General features: G+C 39.6%; 1 protein-coding gene across 1 annotated transcript in view; it reads left to right on the top strand.

Moving 5' to 3' along the window:
* ADAMTS9 (ADAM metallopeptidase with thrombospondin type 1 motif 9) overlaps nucleotides 1-16,882 on the top strand; it is a 73,682-nt gene that overhangs the window by 41,376 nt on the left and 15,424 nt on the right. Inside the window, exons 12-16 of the mRNA XM_032149439.2 lie at nucleotides 5,589-5,734; nucleotides 13,408-13,589; nucleotides 13,679-13,815; nucleotides 15,382-15,499; nucleotides 15,757-15,852. Coding sequence (XP_032005330.1) covers nucleotides 5,589-5,734; nucleotides 13,408-13,589; nucleotides 13,679-13,815; nucleotides 15,382-15,499; nucleotides 15,757-15,852 — 679 coding nt within the window. The remainder of the gene's footprint in view (nucleotides 1-5,588; nucleotides 5,735-13,407; nucleotides 13,590-13,678; nucleotides 13,816-15,381; nucleotides 15,500-15,756; nucleotides 15,853-16,882) is intronic.

Below are 16,882 nucleotides of genomic sequence, written 5' to 3'. Positions count from 1 at the left end.
AACATTTAATGTGAGACTGTGTTTCTTTTTCTTCTCTTTTGGGGATGGCACTGGAAAGCTATTGGTAAGTTGATGGAACAGTTTAGGACCAAGGAAATACAGAAGATAGTACATCTGTTGCAGGTACTACAATCATACCAGGCTTTTGCCAACCGGCGTTATTCCCTTTAAGGAGCTATAATGTCATTCAGGATATATCCAAATCCAAGTTCTCATGAGCTGGTTATAATTGTTCCTACTGATTTGTTAATAGCTAAACAAAATCTGCTACTTTTGTGGCCCAATAGTAACTGTGTCTCATGCACTTAGGAGTATGATTAACTTAACCTTCTGTACCTAGTGTGCATCTAGAAAAAATGGTGGCATGTTAGTGATACCATCGTCAGCCCAAAATTTTGGTTACAAAAAATTTTAGATATAAATCCTGATTTAAAAAAAAATACACATGGAAATTGGCATTCTATCTGTAACTTACCAAGGATACAATCTCTGAATGATATTTCTGAGTGTTTTACTATGCTTATATATATTTTTCCCTTTTTTCTCTCCTCTTTCCATTGTCCACTTTACTTACTTTTAATAATTTATTCTCATCTCATTTCCTTTTCCTCTGCTTTACCTTATAGAATCGGTAGCACCCAGAATGTTTCTGTGGAAGAGGTGCTAAGAGATGATGGAACTTAATTCCCTGTTCCCTCATCTTAAAGACAAGAAACTTCTCAGTTTCTTGTCTCACAATGAGTGATTTGTCCACAGTCACTCAGATCGTTTGGTGCAGCCCCTCCCCACCCTCATTTCCTCTACTGCTTTGTCTGAAGCGGCAGCAGGGCCTACTGGAGTGGCCCTAACTCAAGCTCACTGAGCTCCTCCAGTTTCTGATGGTCAAAGAGGAGGACTAGTGGTTTTTTCAGTGTTAAAAGATCCTGAGGATATGAAAGTTTAAAAATATAAAGTCCAATGCAAAAATAAAAACTTATAATGAAGATACTTTTGTATTTGACTTAAATTGGCAACAGAGTCAGCTCATGTTCTCATTTCTCTGTGGCTGGGACCTCATCAATTGAGAATACAACTTTCCTCAATAGCAACCTAACAAAAAGTTTATACAGATACAAGCGTAATAGCTTCTAGAGCTTTCGTTGGTTTAAAGGGAAATATATCTCTGGCCAAAGAGTGAATCTTTGCAAGACATGTTGAATCTTTGCAGGACATGTAACTTAGTGGATTGGTGGCCGCAAAATCATATTTTTGTCTGAGAATCCATGGCAGCCATTAAAAATTGAATATGACACTCATTCTTACAAAATCAAGATGTGGCCTCAGAGTCCTTCTAAATACAAAGACCCAAACAACTGCTACCAGTTGGTAGGAGATGACAATAAACATGACACCTATTTGACAACTTGGTTAGTTGGCTTGGGTTAGAACCAGCCCATTATATTACTTAAGTTGAATCTGTTTGATCTCAGTGAAATAACTGGTATTTAGTTGTGGTTCTTAACCTGATGGACCCACCCACTGTGTCTATTTCTGACACATGTTATTGCTGCAAAAGAAACACAACAAAGAAAAATTTTCAATCATGTGATGAAATGACTGGTATTTAGTAAAATTGTTATGAACGTGCTATCAAGCTCCAGGTAGCAGTATGATTACCCAACCAATTCTGGAATGCAGAATAACTTGGAGGATGTCAATTGTGTCTTTTCCCAATCTTCTGTTTTTGCAGAAGAGGAGGGATCGTAGGGTAATCTTCTATCTCCTGAGGGATGGGGAGCTTTGGGAGAGCTTTCAGCAGATCCTGCCCCTGCTAAACACAAGCAAGCGGATGTGCTTATAGCAAGAGCAGGAGCCTTCCCAAGGCAGGCTTAGGAAGCTTTTGGAGAAGAGCTGTGCAGAGAAAATGATAGGTCCATTTTTAGTTGTTTTAGAAAAGTGGCCATGTCTAGCAGCTTTTATTAAAGATGTAGATGTATATAAATATCCTGAAGAGTATTTACACATTCTAGAAATGCCAAAGAAGGTGAATATGTTGGCATAGAAATTCTTTGAGTTTTTTGCTTTGTTTCTTTTTCATAGGGTTGCCAGTATGTGCCTTTTCTCTATATGCTAGCACATTCTGCCTCCCTTGGCTGCTGGGTTAATGTTTTTTCTTTTTTCTGTTCTGCTCCTGCAGCAGTAATCTGTCTTGGTCTGCTGACACAATGTTATTTTGATGAATGACTCACTAATGTCTCTTTATTTTCTCCACTCTCTTAAGTCCATTAGCATTTTCGTTTTAACATTATTTGTGAGTCTGAGGTTTGAAACTCTTGTTTCAAGTTTCATTTGGACAAAATCAACCTCCAAGATACATTTGTATAAAATATTATGTAAATAGTTTTGGATATTTTAAATAAAGGCTGACTTTATTTTGGCTCTTATTTTACCAGCCACTTAATGTTTTCTTATAATGTAATAGTAATTTTGCTGTGTGATTATTATTTGTAGAATTTGCCTGGTAAAATAGATTATCTTGGTGCATGTTTCCCAAACAGCCCCCATTCCCAGCATCTGTCTTATCAGATACTTTTCATATTCCTCTGAAGTTCTTCCTCTCTTTTGGACACCTGTCAATGGTCATATCACCAAGAGATATTTAATTTCCATATCAGTTTTGAATTAGAAGTTTTCTTTTAAAAAGCAACTATGAGAACATTTGAGTGCAGTGCTAAATGGTAGCACTCTGATAAATCTACCCCCTTGTTTTGTTCTGAGGTTTATAGTAATGCTTAATGAGAAGAGTGGTCATTTGGAATTTGTTCTCGTGTGGAAGTAAAATCTATAGAATAAAGAGATCTAGAAACTGAAGTCTGAAGTGTTAAGAGAGAAAAAATATATTTGCAGAAAACTCCTTAGTTTTGTCCTCAAGGTACAAAATGGCTGTGGTAGCTCCAGCCGTGGAGTCTGACTTCCCTGCAGAATGAAGCCAAAGAGTTCAAAGGGCCTCTTCAGGAATCCTACCCAGTGAATTCTGCTAACGTCTCTCTGACCACCTCTATCTGTAGGGAAACTTTGGAAAATATAGGTTCTATTGCCAAGAAAAAGGGGAGGATGGGTATTGAGTGAATAATCTGGAGTCTGAGTCTCACCTAGCCATCTCATTAATCTTACTTTTGGTGAAAACTTGAGTCCTTATTTAGATGTCAGAAATTGTCCCGTTTGCTCACAGTTAAGAGGCAGCATGTGTCCCAGTTAAGAGTATGCACTATTAAGTCTTGTCTATGTTTCAGTACCATTCCTGCCTCTTAGTGATGTTTCGCATCAACCCCTCTGTCCCTTCATTTTCTTCCGTAAAAATGGAAGTAATAATAGTACCTACTTCATAGTGTGTTGTGAGGACTAAGTTTGTATATATAATGCTTAGAACAGTGCCTGACAAATATTAAGTGCAGTGTACATGTTTGCCATTGTCATTGCCACTATTATTTAAGTGGGGTCCCCTATGTGCTAAGTTGTATACTAAGTATTTTACATACTTTGTCCCATGTTATACTCCAAATCATTTTGGCCAGTAGGTCCCCATTTTTTGGTTGTGGAAACAAACTTTAAGGACTCACCCAAGGCCACAGAGTTATTTTGTAAAAGAGTTACCAGTCCCAGTGAGACCTGTTATATTTTGTTAAGTTTTGTCTGTCTAGACCTGCTCTGTCCAATATGGTGGCCACCAGCCACGTGTGGCTATGTTAAAATGTCGACATGAACTGAGATGTGCTTAGGTATAAAATACATCCCAGGATTTGAAGACTTAGTATGAAAAAAAAAAAAGCATTAAAAAATCTAATTAGTAAGCCAGGTGTGGTGGCTCATGCCTGTAATCCTAGCACTTTGGGAGGCCAAGGAGCGCAGATTGCTTGAGTCTTGGAGTTTGAGATTAGCCTGGGCAACATACTAAGACCCACACCCCTAACTGTCTCTATAAAAGATAAACAAATTTAGCTGAGCATGGTGGCATACGCCTGTGGTCTCAGCTACTTGGGAGGATCACTTAAGCCTGGGAGGTTGAGGCTGCAGTGAGCCATGATTGCACCACTGCACTCCAGCCTGGGTGACAGAGGAAGACTCTGTCTCAAACAAACAAACAAACAAAAATTCTTGAGTAATGTTATGTTGACTACATGTAGAAATAACAATGTTTTAGATAGACTGGGCTAAATAAAATATATTAAAATTAATTTAAGTTTTTTAGTTTTTTTATGTGACTTTAGAAATTCTTAAATTATATGTGTGGTTCATGTTCTGTGTCTACTGGACAGAGGTACTCTAGATGAAGCTGTCCATCTGTTCATTTATTTTTATATATATATTTTCTAAGAAATGTTCACAACCACTGTAAAGACACATGTAAAGTGATTTCCAGAGAGTGATGTAGTCCCCGCTGCCTCAGTGCGCATTTCATGGGTCCTGAGTCACCCAGGGTTCAGATGCAGAACATCTTAAGCCTCAGCCAAACAGCCCAGGGAAGGGGACGTGCCCTCAGATACTGTAAGAGGATAATTACAAGGGAGGAGGCCAGGCAGACTGGAGAAAGCTTAATTGCACTGTTTAAATAATTGTTTACCAAGCCTCGTGTGGGGGTGGGGCCTGCTATTCCCACTGAGACCTTCACCTACCTCTTCTTTTTCCACCTTCCCTGCATACTGCCCCACCCCCTGGCCTTCAAACCTCTCTGCCTCTCCCCTCTTGGTGGCTGTGTCCTCCCTGGGGATAAATCACGACAGCAGCCACCAGCTCCGCTTCAGAGATCTGAGCGAGCCGCGGGGCGTCACCCTCCTGTGGCCACTGCCGCCACTGTTCCTTTGTCCACTGCTCAGTGACCTCGGCTTTGTGTCAGGGCTTCACACCCCAACAATGGCAGAGGATTGGAATGGCTTCTCTCCTCCCTTGTCCTGCTGAGGAGTTTTATTTTGTTTTATTATTGTTTTTAAACGTCATTGCCTTCTTCCTGCTCCAGGCTGGAGAATCTGAAACCGTTAGTAACAAACAAGTCATAAAGTTTAGGGCTCTCTGTAGTGTGTCCGTTTTGCTTTTGTCTCATCCTGACAGCTTTCCTGGAGTGTGTTTATAGGAATCATGTAACTCGCTTTTATAATTATAACTCTCCAATATAATTAAAATTGGGAGCAATAAAGCATTATAGTTTACCAGACTTGTAACTTCTCCAGGCCTTGTTGAGGGAAATTCACTATGCAAATCTTATAACTCATTTTGGCCCTGTCTATATAACCACCCTTCCCATTTCCACTCCTGGTTTTTCCAAGTAAACTAATTGAGTGGTTTGAAGCTTGCCATTGGAGTTACCCTGTCAGCCTGGAGCCAGTCACTGGCCAGTTTTATTCAAGCAAGCTGTAAAGGAAGACCCAGCCTAAAATGACTAAGTGTGAGATTAAAATCCCTATAGTTTCCATTATTCATATAGATGATGAACCTGCAGCATTTGAAACCCACACATGGAAAAGAATTACAGTATGGTGTGTTTAAAAGGACAGCCAGTCCTGTAACAACTCACAGCGCCAAGTCTCCCTCACTATTCCCCTTATTAAATACAGCACTGCAAGTATGGATTTTGTGTTCCCAAAGAAATGGATGTCCCCGTGACAGATGGATCCTGGGGAAGTTGGAGTCCCTTTGGAACCTGCTCCAGAACATGTGGAGGGGGCATCAAAACAGCCATTCGAGAGTGCAACAGACCAGAGTAAGTCCTAGAATGTGTAACTGTTATTACTGCCATGGCAGGAACACGAAATTCCTAAAGGGAATAATTTTGGTGGATGAAGAGCACTTTCCAAGTTAGAGAGCTGAGAAAGAACATAAACTTCAAGGGCTGCTTAGACCCACGGTACCCAAAGTCTATTCCCAGGCACTTCCCCCTGTATTACTGTTTTCTCTCAAGATCCTTTGTTATTCAAAGTTTTATCTACCAAACAGATGATGGTTTTGTGGTCGGTCTGTTTCCCGGTGTTGACAATCAGGCAGGTCTCACTCTCCCCGCTACACTCAGAGCTTAAGATAGCACGCTAATGGAATGACTAGATAGATTTTCACATGGAAACAAAAAAATTGGACATTTTCATCCAGTTTGTAGACTAATATATTCCTTCTAGTTAGACCTCAAGGGGCTTGGGACCCCAAATCAAGAATTACTTTTTATTTATTTTTTATTTTTTTCCCACCAATAATGTGTTCTGTGATAGGGAATTACTTTTTTTAATTAATCTAGTTGTATTACAGGTGAGACAGCTGAGGTCCCCATCCCACAACCTGACATTTTACAGATAGGGAGTCTCTTGCCTTTCAGAATAATTCTCACTGTGTGACCATGGCAACCTCTACCAGCCTAACCTTGTTAGGACTGATGTGTTTCAATAAAGTCCACGGACTTTTTCCCCCAGCATTTGTCATAGCAGACGTGGGCAGGGTGGAGGGTGGGGGAAGGCTGTTTATAGATAATAAATTGCTGTCTTCATTATGAAAAATGACATCCAATTTTACATGGATCTAAGACATACATAGTTGAAAAGGAATAGAAAATAATAGCTAGTAAAAGTAAGTAATAGTTTGTATGGCACTTTCTCAGACTTGCCATGGAACCCTGTTTAGGCTGGGAACCAAGAAATCTATAGGGATAGTTTTTTGATGTAAAAACCAACAACCACTTTTAAGACCCTAGCTGCTCTGGGATTTTGTAAAATGATTTCCCCTAGCAGTCTCATTTATTTTTAATAGCTTAGATCACGGATAGCAAACTCTATTGTACTGAGAAGCAAACAGGTGAAGTAAAGGAACTAAGTAGGCTAGGGTAATACAATAGTTGTATTGTAGAGACCAAGTGCGGGGCACTACTCAGGTCTGGCTGATTGTTTGGAGGTAAGAAAAGAGTCTAATATTGGCAAAGCTTCCAAATCTTTTCTATGAAAAATCTGAATTGTGTGAATCAAAAAGAACATAGCTGTACGCAACTGGTTTGCAAGCCCTGGTCTAAATACTCTGTACTACAAATCACAGATGATGATTAATTTACTTTAACCCATTTTTGTTCATAACCCAACCTTATTTCATGTCCATGTAGTGGTCAACAAGGAAGATAACTAAAGGGCTGTGAGATATTGACTCTGTTCCATAAAACTAACACTGTAGCTATGGATAAAAGTGAATAAGCCTTAGATTTTCTATATAGCCTATATTTTGAATTAGTTTTTTAAATATTAGTATATAGATCATGCTTTAAAAAATTCAGACACAAACATATAGAATATTTTAGAAGTTGTCACACTATTCCTACTTCCTGCCTACTCACCATGAGAAATAATCACTGAAAAATAATTCCGTGTGTGTCATTTCAGACTGTTAGAAAAGATTGTGGATGTAAATATGTATTATATGAAACAAGTACCATATAATATAAAATAAGTATCATATAATATAAAAGAAGGCTCATACTGCTTTTTAAGCTCAGCTATACCTCCTTGTTGCTTGTATTGTTGAAGCTTTAAAAGAAAACCTTGTATCGTAACAACTAATACGATGAATTTTTTACATATTAAAAACTATTTGGTGGCTACATTGAGCAAAGCTATTAGTTTATAGTAAATGCAATCATGAGGGTATGGATATTGCAAACAGTGACCACTTTATTAGCACTTTAAACATTTTTGACTCAAGAATATTCCATTCAAAAGAAGTGTTTGGCCTTTTTTTTTTAAATATTACTTTTTTAAGTCTTGAGCAATTCTAGAAGTAATGTGAATAGTGGAGAGAGATAAATCACTGCATAATTGGAATGGGATAGACAAAGAAAATCACCCAGTGTAAAGATCTCAGCAGAAAAGGATCTTGAGCTTCAAAGTGCAACAAAGATCCTCACATTCAGAAGTTAAGAACCGATCATTAAAGACCTCAATTAGAGGTCCTTGTCCCTGCTGTTTGCTATGAGAGTTTAAAAAAAAAAAAAAAAAATCCACCTAGTTGAGTGTCAGCACTGACATCATTTCATTAAAACTCCTCCAAGTTATTTGCACTTTAGGATGTCCCTGTTAATTGAGGAAGGAGACTGCCTCTGAATACGGAGGTTACAATGGCTCTGGGGGAGTCAATTTGAAAAGAGAAAGGAACACAGAAAAGGGAAAATCAGATCCAAATCTCAGTTTAAAAGCTTGTTCAGAGAAATTCACAGAGCAGATGGTTCATTATGTAGAACGTAGAAGTGGTTGCTGTCACGCTTCTCAAGGAGTTTGAGGGGAACAGCTGCCCCCCTCACTGGGAATATGCCTTTTTTCAGTTCGACGAGCCCTTACGATATAGTGGAGAGCTGTGTTTTTAGAATCCAAGGTACAAGGTGTGTCTCTATTAAGGACACTGGATTGTTTTTTTCTTTGTTCATAATATTTATCTGATTCAAGAATGTATTTATTTAGCATCCAGAGACTTGATAGTATATTCTTAAGAGTATTTTCCCCCCTGAAAGCATAAAAGCCAAAAAAGAGAAGTAGCCTTGCCATGTACATGAGATGATGCTCTACTGCACGAGCAAGCTGTAGAAACCATTTGCTTTCTAATTTTGGTCACAAGATATTTTGGTCTCAACTGGTATATATGGTGTTACAGGTGGGGCCCTCATTTTGTCTTTAAGTGCTTTATTTTTTAATCTCGGTTTTGATCCATGCCCTACAGATAAGGTGAACATAGTTCTGGTTTGTAAGGACAGTCCCTCGTTCTATCTGTTGCCCTGAAGGAGTTATTAATAGCTCCCATTTTCACTCTCAGAACGTTCTTGATTGGGCAATTAATTATATGGTCCCCCGGCCTATAAGACGTGTGTAATAGAGTAAAATTTAAAATCAGAACCACCAAAACATAACAGTACGAAAACCAGACTGAGCTTTGGAACTAGAAGATGTATTTTCCGGCTTTTGGGCCCTATACTTGTTTTGTGCTCAAAATTTGGCTCAGAGCTTCCTTGTGGCTGAAACAAAATGGTACACAGAATTGTTACAGTCCATCAAAAACAAAAATCGTGTCAGTTCCTTAGGAAAGGCACAGCATTTTCTTTTTCCAGTGCTTCTATTTTACTTTTAAATTAAGAGATAGGTTAAAATTTAAAAATAATAAACTCATAGATTTGAGGAAAAAAAGATTGTGAACTAGATGTTTCCCCCTTAAGCTCTCTCCATAGCAACTGCTTATGAAATCTTACTTTAAAACCATATTCAAGACATATGTCTATTTCATCCAAAAAAAATGAATTTCTCGTTTGGCTGTAAGGAATTACAGCAAGGCTGTTTTTGAGGCACTCAGTTTGGATGAAGTTGTTTCGAAATGTTAAGAATTGGTTACTGTGGAAGAGCCATTAACTAATGAATAAATAAAAGAATCCAGTTTCATAGACTGCCCCATTTGGAAAGATCATTAAAGATGGGCTGGTACAGCTCCCACCCCATCCCATCTAATCTTTGAATAGCCTTTCAGCCTTCTCCATAATTGGCCATCAGGCCCCTTCTTAAAAACCTCCAAGCATAGGAATCACACTACCTTCTGGGGCTGCCTGTTATATCTTTAGAAATGTCTTGTGCCAACCCTGAATCTGCCTACCCTAATTCATTGTACATAAATGTAGTGGTTGAGATTTCTGTTCAAACCCTTTTGCAGACCAAAGTTTAGCTTTCCTTGAGGATAGACTGTACCTGTGATGACCGCTGCAAAAATTTCTTTATAGCTTTGGTCATGTATCATCTTGAATTTCCTTTCTGTGTATTAACAGGCATGGCTGTGTAATATGCGCTTGAAAGAAAGATCTAATTTGGCTGTGCAGAATAGTAATTACTCTAGCAATTTCCTTAAACCCTTCCTATCCCTATTTGACATGCAGTATTTTAAAAGGATCTTAATAGTTGGGAAATGTGGTTACTATTTTTTAAAGCTATGTTTCCTATTATTTTCAATATTTGCCTACCTAGAAAAAATACTCCTATTCAGCTAAATAATTAAATTATAAAATGATTTTTTTTCCATGCTGAAAGATGAGTTTGGTTGGCTAAAGCTTTCTCTATTACAGAGTCCATGTAAATCAGGCAGCAGTCACATTGTCTAGGAGAGAGGAAACATATATAGTTCAGAAGGCCAATTTATATTTGTTAAAGTCATGTCAATAATTAAGGAAGAAATTGTAACCTGCCTTTACAAAAGGCGTATCAACTTGCAACTATAAAAGCAAATCAACTTGCAGACCAAATTTTGATACGGAAAGAGGCCTGTCTCAAGGGAGACAGCCTAGAAGAGAGGCCAGGTCTTGAGCTTCTGGTCAGGAAGAGTTGGGCTGGGCTCCCTTCTCAGCACAGTCAGTGACAGAATTTGGAACGTAGCACAGTGACACAAGAATAGTCCAGGGATCAGGAAACCTTTTCCATCAGGGCCAAATAGTAAATATTTTAGGCTTTGAGGTTTATGTGGTCTCCATGACAATTACTCAACCTTACTGATACACGGAGAAACAAACATAGACAATGTGGGTGTGGCTGTGTTCCAATAAAACTTTATTTATGGACACGGAAATTTGAATTTCCCATAGTTCACATGTGTCCCCAAATCATTTTCTTTTTAAAATTTCTTTTCAATTCCTTTAAAATGTAAAACTTATCCTTAGCTCACAAACCATGCAAAAATCAGTGGCAGGCTGGATTTGGCCCACAGGATGATAGTTTGCCAAATCTTGTGAGCCACGCTTAGTGCAAGTGCTTTGAATGTATGAATCTAGTTAACCCTCACTACAGCTTTATGAAGTAGATATTAGTATCATCTCCCTTTTACAGATGAGCAAACAGAGCCTTGGCGAGATTAAGCAACTCGCCTAAGATTGCATCATTATTAAGAGGCATGGCTGGGATTCAAGCTCTCTGTTTCCAGAGTCCACGTTTCCAACCATCAGGAGTATTGCCTCTCACATATAGTATTTTTTGTGTGTTTATAAAAAATGTTTTCTATAAAAATAAATCCCAAAATACTACTTGCCATGTTACAGTGGTCAAAGCAAGCAAAGGTGGAAACTGTTACCATCTGAAGGGAAGCCACCTATAAGTAATAACTAGTTGCAGTCAGAACAACTCCTGCATTTGATAAATTTCAAGAATCAGCTAAGACTTGTTATGTAAGAGAACAAAAAAGTCAATTTAAAAAACTTTACGTTCAAAGGGAAAGAAATATGAGTTACTTTCAGGCAATAAATAAATGATTGATCCACCATAGTCAGCTGGGACATCTAAAAAGATTCCATAAAGATAATTTCAAGTGGAAGAAAAATTGAAGGGGGTTTTCCTTGTAGCACATTTAAAACAAGTTTCACCTGAGCAGGTATACAGTCCTGATCTATTATTGATGGGTAATCTGTGATATTTTATGTATGAGACTGGGGTGCCTTGGTACTGAGAAAAGGGCTTGGATCTAGGAAACCCATTCTGCATCGCTAAATGGCACCAAAAAATAAAAGAGAAAAAAGACTGTGAACCACAGCATGTGGATAATGTAGCAGACGTACACAGAGGAGTCTGGGTGACTTGGATTCCAGTCCTGACTCTCCTGCTTTGTTAGCTGTGTGACCTTTGAGCAAAGTACTTCTCTAAATGTCCTGTCGCTTGGTATAAAAGCACCTCATCTTCCCTAGCCTTGGACAAGATATGAAGGAGATTTCCCAGGTTGAATGAATAGCGCAGATTTATAGTATATGGGCTTAATTGTGCTTAACGCAGAAACAGACCGATGTAGACACGATTGTGTTATGTGCCATTTTGCATCCCTAGATGCAGTCTTCCTTATGATAAATAATGGTGAATGTTGATCAGACTTCTTGTTAAGTTCCTCAGAGTCACAACAAGCCTTTTAGGTACACAGCATCATCTCTGTTTTACATGTGAAGATAGAGGCCAGGGAGGTGAGACAGCTTACACACAGTCACCCCCGCCCCCACCCCCTGCTTGTAACTGCAAAGCCCTTGCTCTTACTTTATGTTGCAAATGTTTGATTGAACAAGTACATTTATAACAGTATCAGGACAAGCTTCTCCAGGAGGGCCTTTGTGGGACGTGGGCACGCTGCGAGAGCACTGAGTCCTCTCCCAGTGCTCAGAGTGGGTGCTCAAGCCAACTGCAGAATCGGATCAGATTAGATTGGGCAGTGCTGACCGGTAGTATCATAGCAGCTAACATTTTATGGCATCTACTATGTGCACTCATTGTAGAGCAGGGGAAAAATTGAAGCTCAGGAAGACTGAGAACCTAGTCTACGGCCACACAGTGAGGTTAGGGCCAGAGTGGAAGCGAGATCCGACTCTAGAACTCGGTCTACCCCTCATTCTGTATTTCATGAGCAGAGATATATTTCTCATTCCCCAAAGCTCCTGTTTGAAACAAACCAGGCAAAAACCCATTTTTTATAGTCCAGATTACTCTGAAAGATTCATTCTAAAGGAGAAAAGGTGAAAAATGTCCTTTCAGTTGCAGGGGTGTCCTAGGGCAGTTGTGAAACCCGAGCTGTTTCAGCCCTGGGTGAGTGAGCCCCAACGTCCTACAATTCTGTGATCTTCCCATTTCCATGATGAATCTGGCATGCTGCTGACTGCTAGTAGATGTGTTGTATAATTTACTCTGGATCACATCTGGAATATACATGCACAGGGTTGCATGCCGAGATTAAATTTGCACTGTGATGCTTTGCAAGGCGTATGCCATACACTCGTCGCACAAAAGCTAATGAAACCAGTATGCTCTTTCCTGCTTCTCCTCTTAAGTTAGTCAAAATATGAACACATTCCCATTATTCCATTTTATTTGTGAAACAAAACAAGCAAAAACAATGGTTGTCTGGAGACAGGGTGTAGAGGGACAGAATGAATGGAGGTGTGAGAGAACAAGTTTATGATGGTCTCCTGTGAATATGTCCAGGTACAAAAGGAAGATAGGGAGCATTCCAAACTACTCTTGGGTACCTTTCATCTTCTGCATTTTTAACATTGAAGCACCATGAATGTTGGGAAGAAAAGGAACAAAAAGTGGCCTAATAGATTCAGATTCAGGCTTTGTATCTCATACTTTAAGCTATACATTCTAACATTTATTGTCACAACAGCCTACAAGATAGCTACATCCCATTTTGCAAATATAAGGGAAGCTTGCAGAGGTCAAGTGACTTATCCAAAGTTATACACATCATGGTATTGAAAGCAGGATGCAAAACCAGGATTCAGAGCTCTTGCCCATTCCTCTGTCATTTGCCACCCTAGATTTACTTCTCTAGGAGACAGGATGTCATGAATGAGGGAGTGATATTCAGAGGAATACATGATAATACAGTGTGTGTGCTCTTCACATTTTTTTTTTTCAGACCAAAAAATGGTGGAAAATACTGTGTAGGACGTAGAATGAAATTTAAGTCCTGCAACACGGAGCCATGTCTCAAGCAGAAGCGAGACTTCCGAGATGAGCAGTGTGCTCACTTTGACGGGAAGCATTTTAACATCAACGGTCTGCTTCCCAGTGTGCGCTGGGTCCCTAAATACAGTGGAAGTAAGTGTGTCTGGTCTATCTGTCCACCGTTGGCTGGCTGGCACCGAGGCCAGGCACAAAAGTCAAGTTGTATTGTTTCTCCTCCCTAGTTCTGATGAAGGACCGGTGCAAGTTGTTCTGCAGAGTGGCAGGGAACACAGCCTACTATCAGCTTCGAGACAGAGTGATAGATGGAACTCCTTGTGGCCAGGACACAAATGATATCTGTGTCCAGGGCCTTTGCCGGGTAAGTCCCAGATGGTGTTTTCTTCACTCTGTTTTCCCGCTGCCAACCTGTGGTTTGTGGCTTCCTAGATAGAATAACAACTGCTAATATCTGTGCACTATTGCCAGGGCAGTGGTTCTCAAAGTGTGGCCCCAGGATCAGCAACAGCATCAATATCACTTTTTGCTGATGCATGTAGTGCCAAAGTTTGGGAACCGTTGCCCTGGATTGTTCTTGACATTTTCAGTCTCTGTGGGGGTCTTGCACAAAACCTCTCCTTAAAAATTTACTATAACCATTTACACACACACTCCTTTGCTATAAACTCAATGCTTAAGAAAATGCTTCCCAAATGCTTCCTGACAGCAAATTTTGTAGATTGAATAGCTGAGGTCGAGAAATATGTCAGGAAGAAGAGCTGGCCTCACTCAAGTTTCTCTTCACATTTTTAACCATGATCATTGCTACCGGAGACATTCCTGTTAATTAATTATTCTTGAAAGGGAAATTGAGAAACTTCTGGGAAACAGCAAAGCATCAGAGCAGTGATTTCTCAGGGGCTAGATACCATTTCACCATTCTCGTTAGTCAAAAATTATTCCTAACCCGGTTGGGCTCTGAGATGATGCCTCTGGTTGTTGTTGTTGTTGTTGTTGTTGTTGTTGTTGTTGTTTTCTTTTTTCGCCTGTGGTCCAATGGCACATTGGAGTTCTTGGTTGGAAGGATTTGACTGAAAGAGCCCCTAAGCGCATCACCCCCTGACTAATAGCTTATACTGCAGATTTCCTTGTCTGTCCATTTCACAGCAACACGTTGAGTTTTTCCTCAAAGCCTAGTTCACACAAATGAACAAAACGGACAAGAATGTGGACTCTGTTCTTCTGGTCTTCTGGTCATTGTCAGTGTATGTTTCAGAGTTCAGTGTACATGGCTGCATTGTGTTAATATGGGGAGAAATTTAGGAGACCACTCGATGGAGCCTCAGGCCTCAAACTGGAGGCCCATGGTCATACTTTGGCTGGCATTCATAGCCAATATTTAAACTATGGGATTTTACGTAAAATCAATTTTTCCAGCTTCTTTGGAAAATCGGGAAAAAATGTCAACCCAGGGCTCCCATTCCCTCATGGCAGCAATAGTCTGGAGTGGACAGCGGCTACTCCCTTAAGATGGGGCATGAGCTCTTTAATTAGATACAGTTCTCACCTATGCCCTTTTTTTTTTTCATTCCTAAGCAATTTTTTAAAAAATTACTGTGCTTACTTACAGACTAGTGCTTTTCAAACTTTTATCTGTAGATGAAGCACCTGACGAATCCTATTAAAATGCCAACTCTGATCCAGTAGATCTGGGTGGGTCCTGAAATTCTGCGTTCCTGACCACATCAAAGGTGCCCATGGCTGCTGGTCCAAGGACCACATTTTAAATAGCAAGACAGTATATAATTTTAGTTTTCAACCTTTGCAAGTTTTAAGGGACTTGACTTTCTTGTCATTTTCAGTGCACACGATTAAAAGAAACACATTATTTGCCATTTTATAATCTCTATAATACTTACATTTATTTCAAATCTTTTCTTTTTAAAAGCAAGCTGGATGCGATCATGTTTTAAACTCAAAAGCCCGGAGAGATAAATGTGGGGTTTGTGGTGGCGATAATTCTTCATGCAAAACAGTGGCAGGAACATTTAATACAGTACATTATGGTAAGAATCTGCTCCTAAGAACCGTGAGAAGGAATATGGTCAAAGTTTGAAAATTGTTAACCACATGTAATACGCAAAAATATTAATGTTGAGCATAAAAATCGGTCTTGTTATGGTGGATTATCCATCGACTAGAAGGCACCTAATAGAATTATATGAGAATTATGTTCTATTCCTTTGTTGTCCACTTTTTTTTCCATACTTAGAGAAGGTGAACCATTCTGTGGAGTACTGAATTTCTGCTAAATTCTTTTCAGGTTACAATACTGTGGTCCGAATTCCAGCTGGTGCTACCAATATTGATGTGCGGCAGCACAGTTTCTCAGGGGAAACAGACGATGACAACTACTTAGGTGAGATGGGATCCCTCGCTACTTGCGAGTTCTGGTTCTGTGGAGCAGTGGCCAGATACTACTTCCTTCCTTCTCTGGCATGCAGAGGGAGAGCTTTCAGATGTCACGGATTTTCATAAAATAAGTGGCTCTCAAAATTCACCATTGTATTTCTCCCACATACATACGCCCTCGAGTATTGATTGAAAAGTTGTATAGCTGCACTATTTGATATCAAGGGATTTACTCTGGATCTTAAAAAATACAAAGGCCCCAAGTCAAATTTTGAAAGTACTTATCCTCTAAGTTTAGCATAAAATCCTTGCTCTCATTGAGTCTTTTCAAAAAGCTGTCCTGTGGGGAACTGACTTGCAAATGTTTTATTAGAAGCATTACTTGACTTAATTTTTATGTTTTCAGCTCTAACCAGTAGCAGACCACTGGTAGACTTTTTCAGTATTACATTATGCCTGTTCATTGCAAAAGGTTCTATGGTGACACGTATTTTTCTCAAGTCATTACTAGAATAGCAATACTCTACAGATTTTTTATCCTTTTCTCACTGAACCTAGGTGCATGATTAATTCATATCTATTCCTTATATTTAAACCACAACATACTGATGACCCTGTGTTGATTTTCAACAGTTTGCTCAGCCCAGTCCCATCTTATTTTATTATGTATTTATTTCTTAATTTAAAGTTCTGGGGTACATGTGCAAGATGTGCGGGTTTGTTACATAGGTAAACATGTGCCATGGTGATTTGCTGTACCTGTCAACCCATCACCTAGGTATTAAGCTCAGCATGCCTTAGCTATTTTTCCTGATGGCCTCCCTTGCCCACACATCCTGCATCCCACAAGCCCCATTGTGTGTTGTTCCCTTCCCTGTATTTTTGGGACAGGGTCTCACTCTGTCACTGAGGCTGGAGTGCAGTGGTGTGATCACAGCTCACTGCAGCTTCAACCTCCCAGGCTCAAGTGATCCTCCCACCTCAGCCTGAGTAGCTGGGACTATAGGCACTCACCACTATGCACAGCTAGTTGTTTT

This window comes from Hylobates moloch, unplaced genomic scaffold (genome assembly GCF_009828535.3).
Source record: "Hylobates moloch isolate HMO894 unplaced genomic scaffold, HMol_V3 SCAFFOLD_4, whole genome shotgun sequence".
In the NCBI taxonomy this organism is placed as follows: domain Eukaryota; kingdom Metazoa; phylum Chordata; class Mammalia; order Primates; family Hylobatidae; genus Hylobates; species Hylobates moloch.
This window is presented reverse-complemented; position numbering and strand designations above follow the sequence as displayed.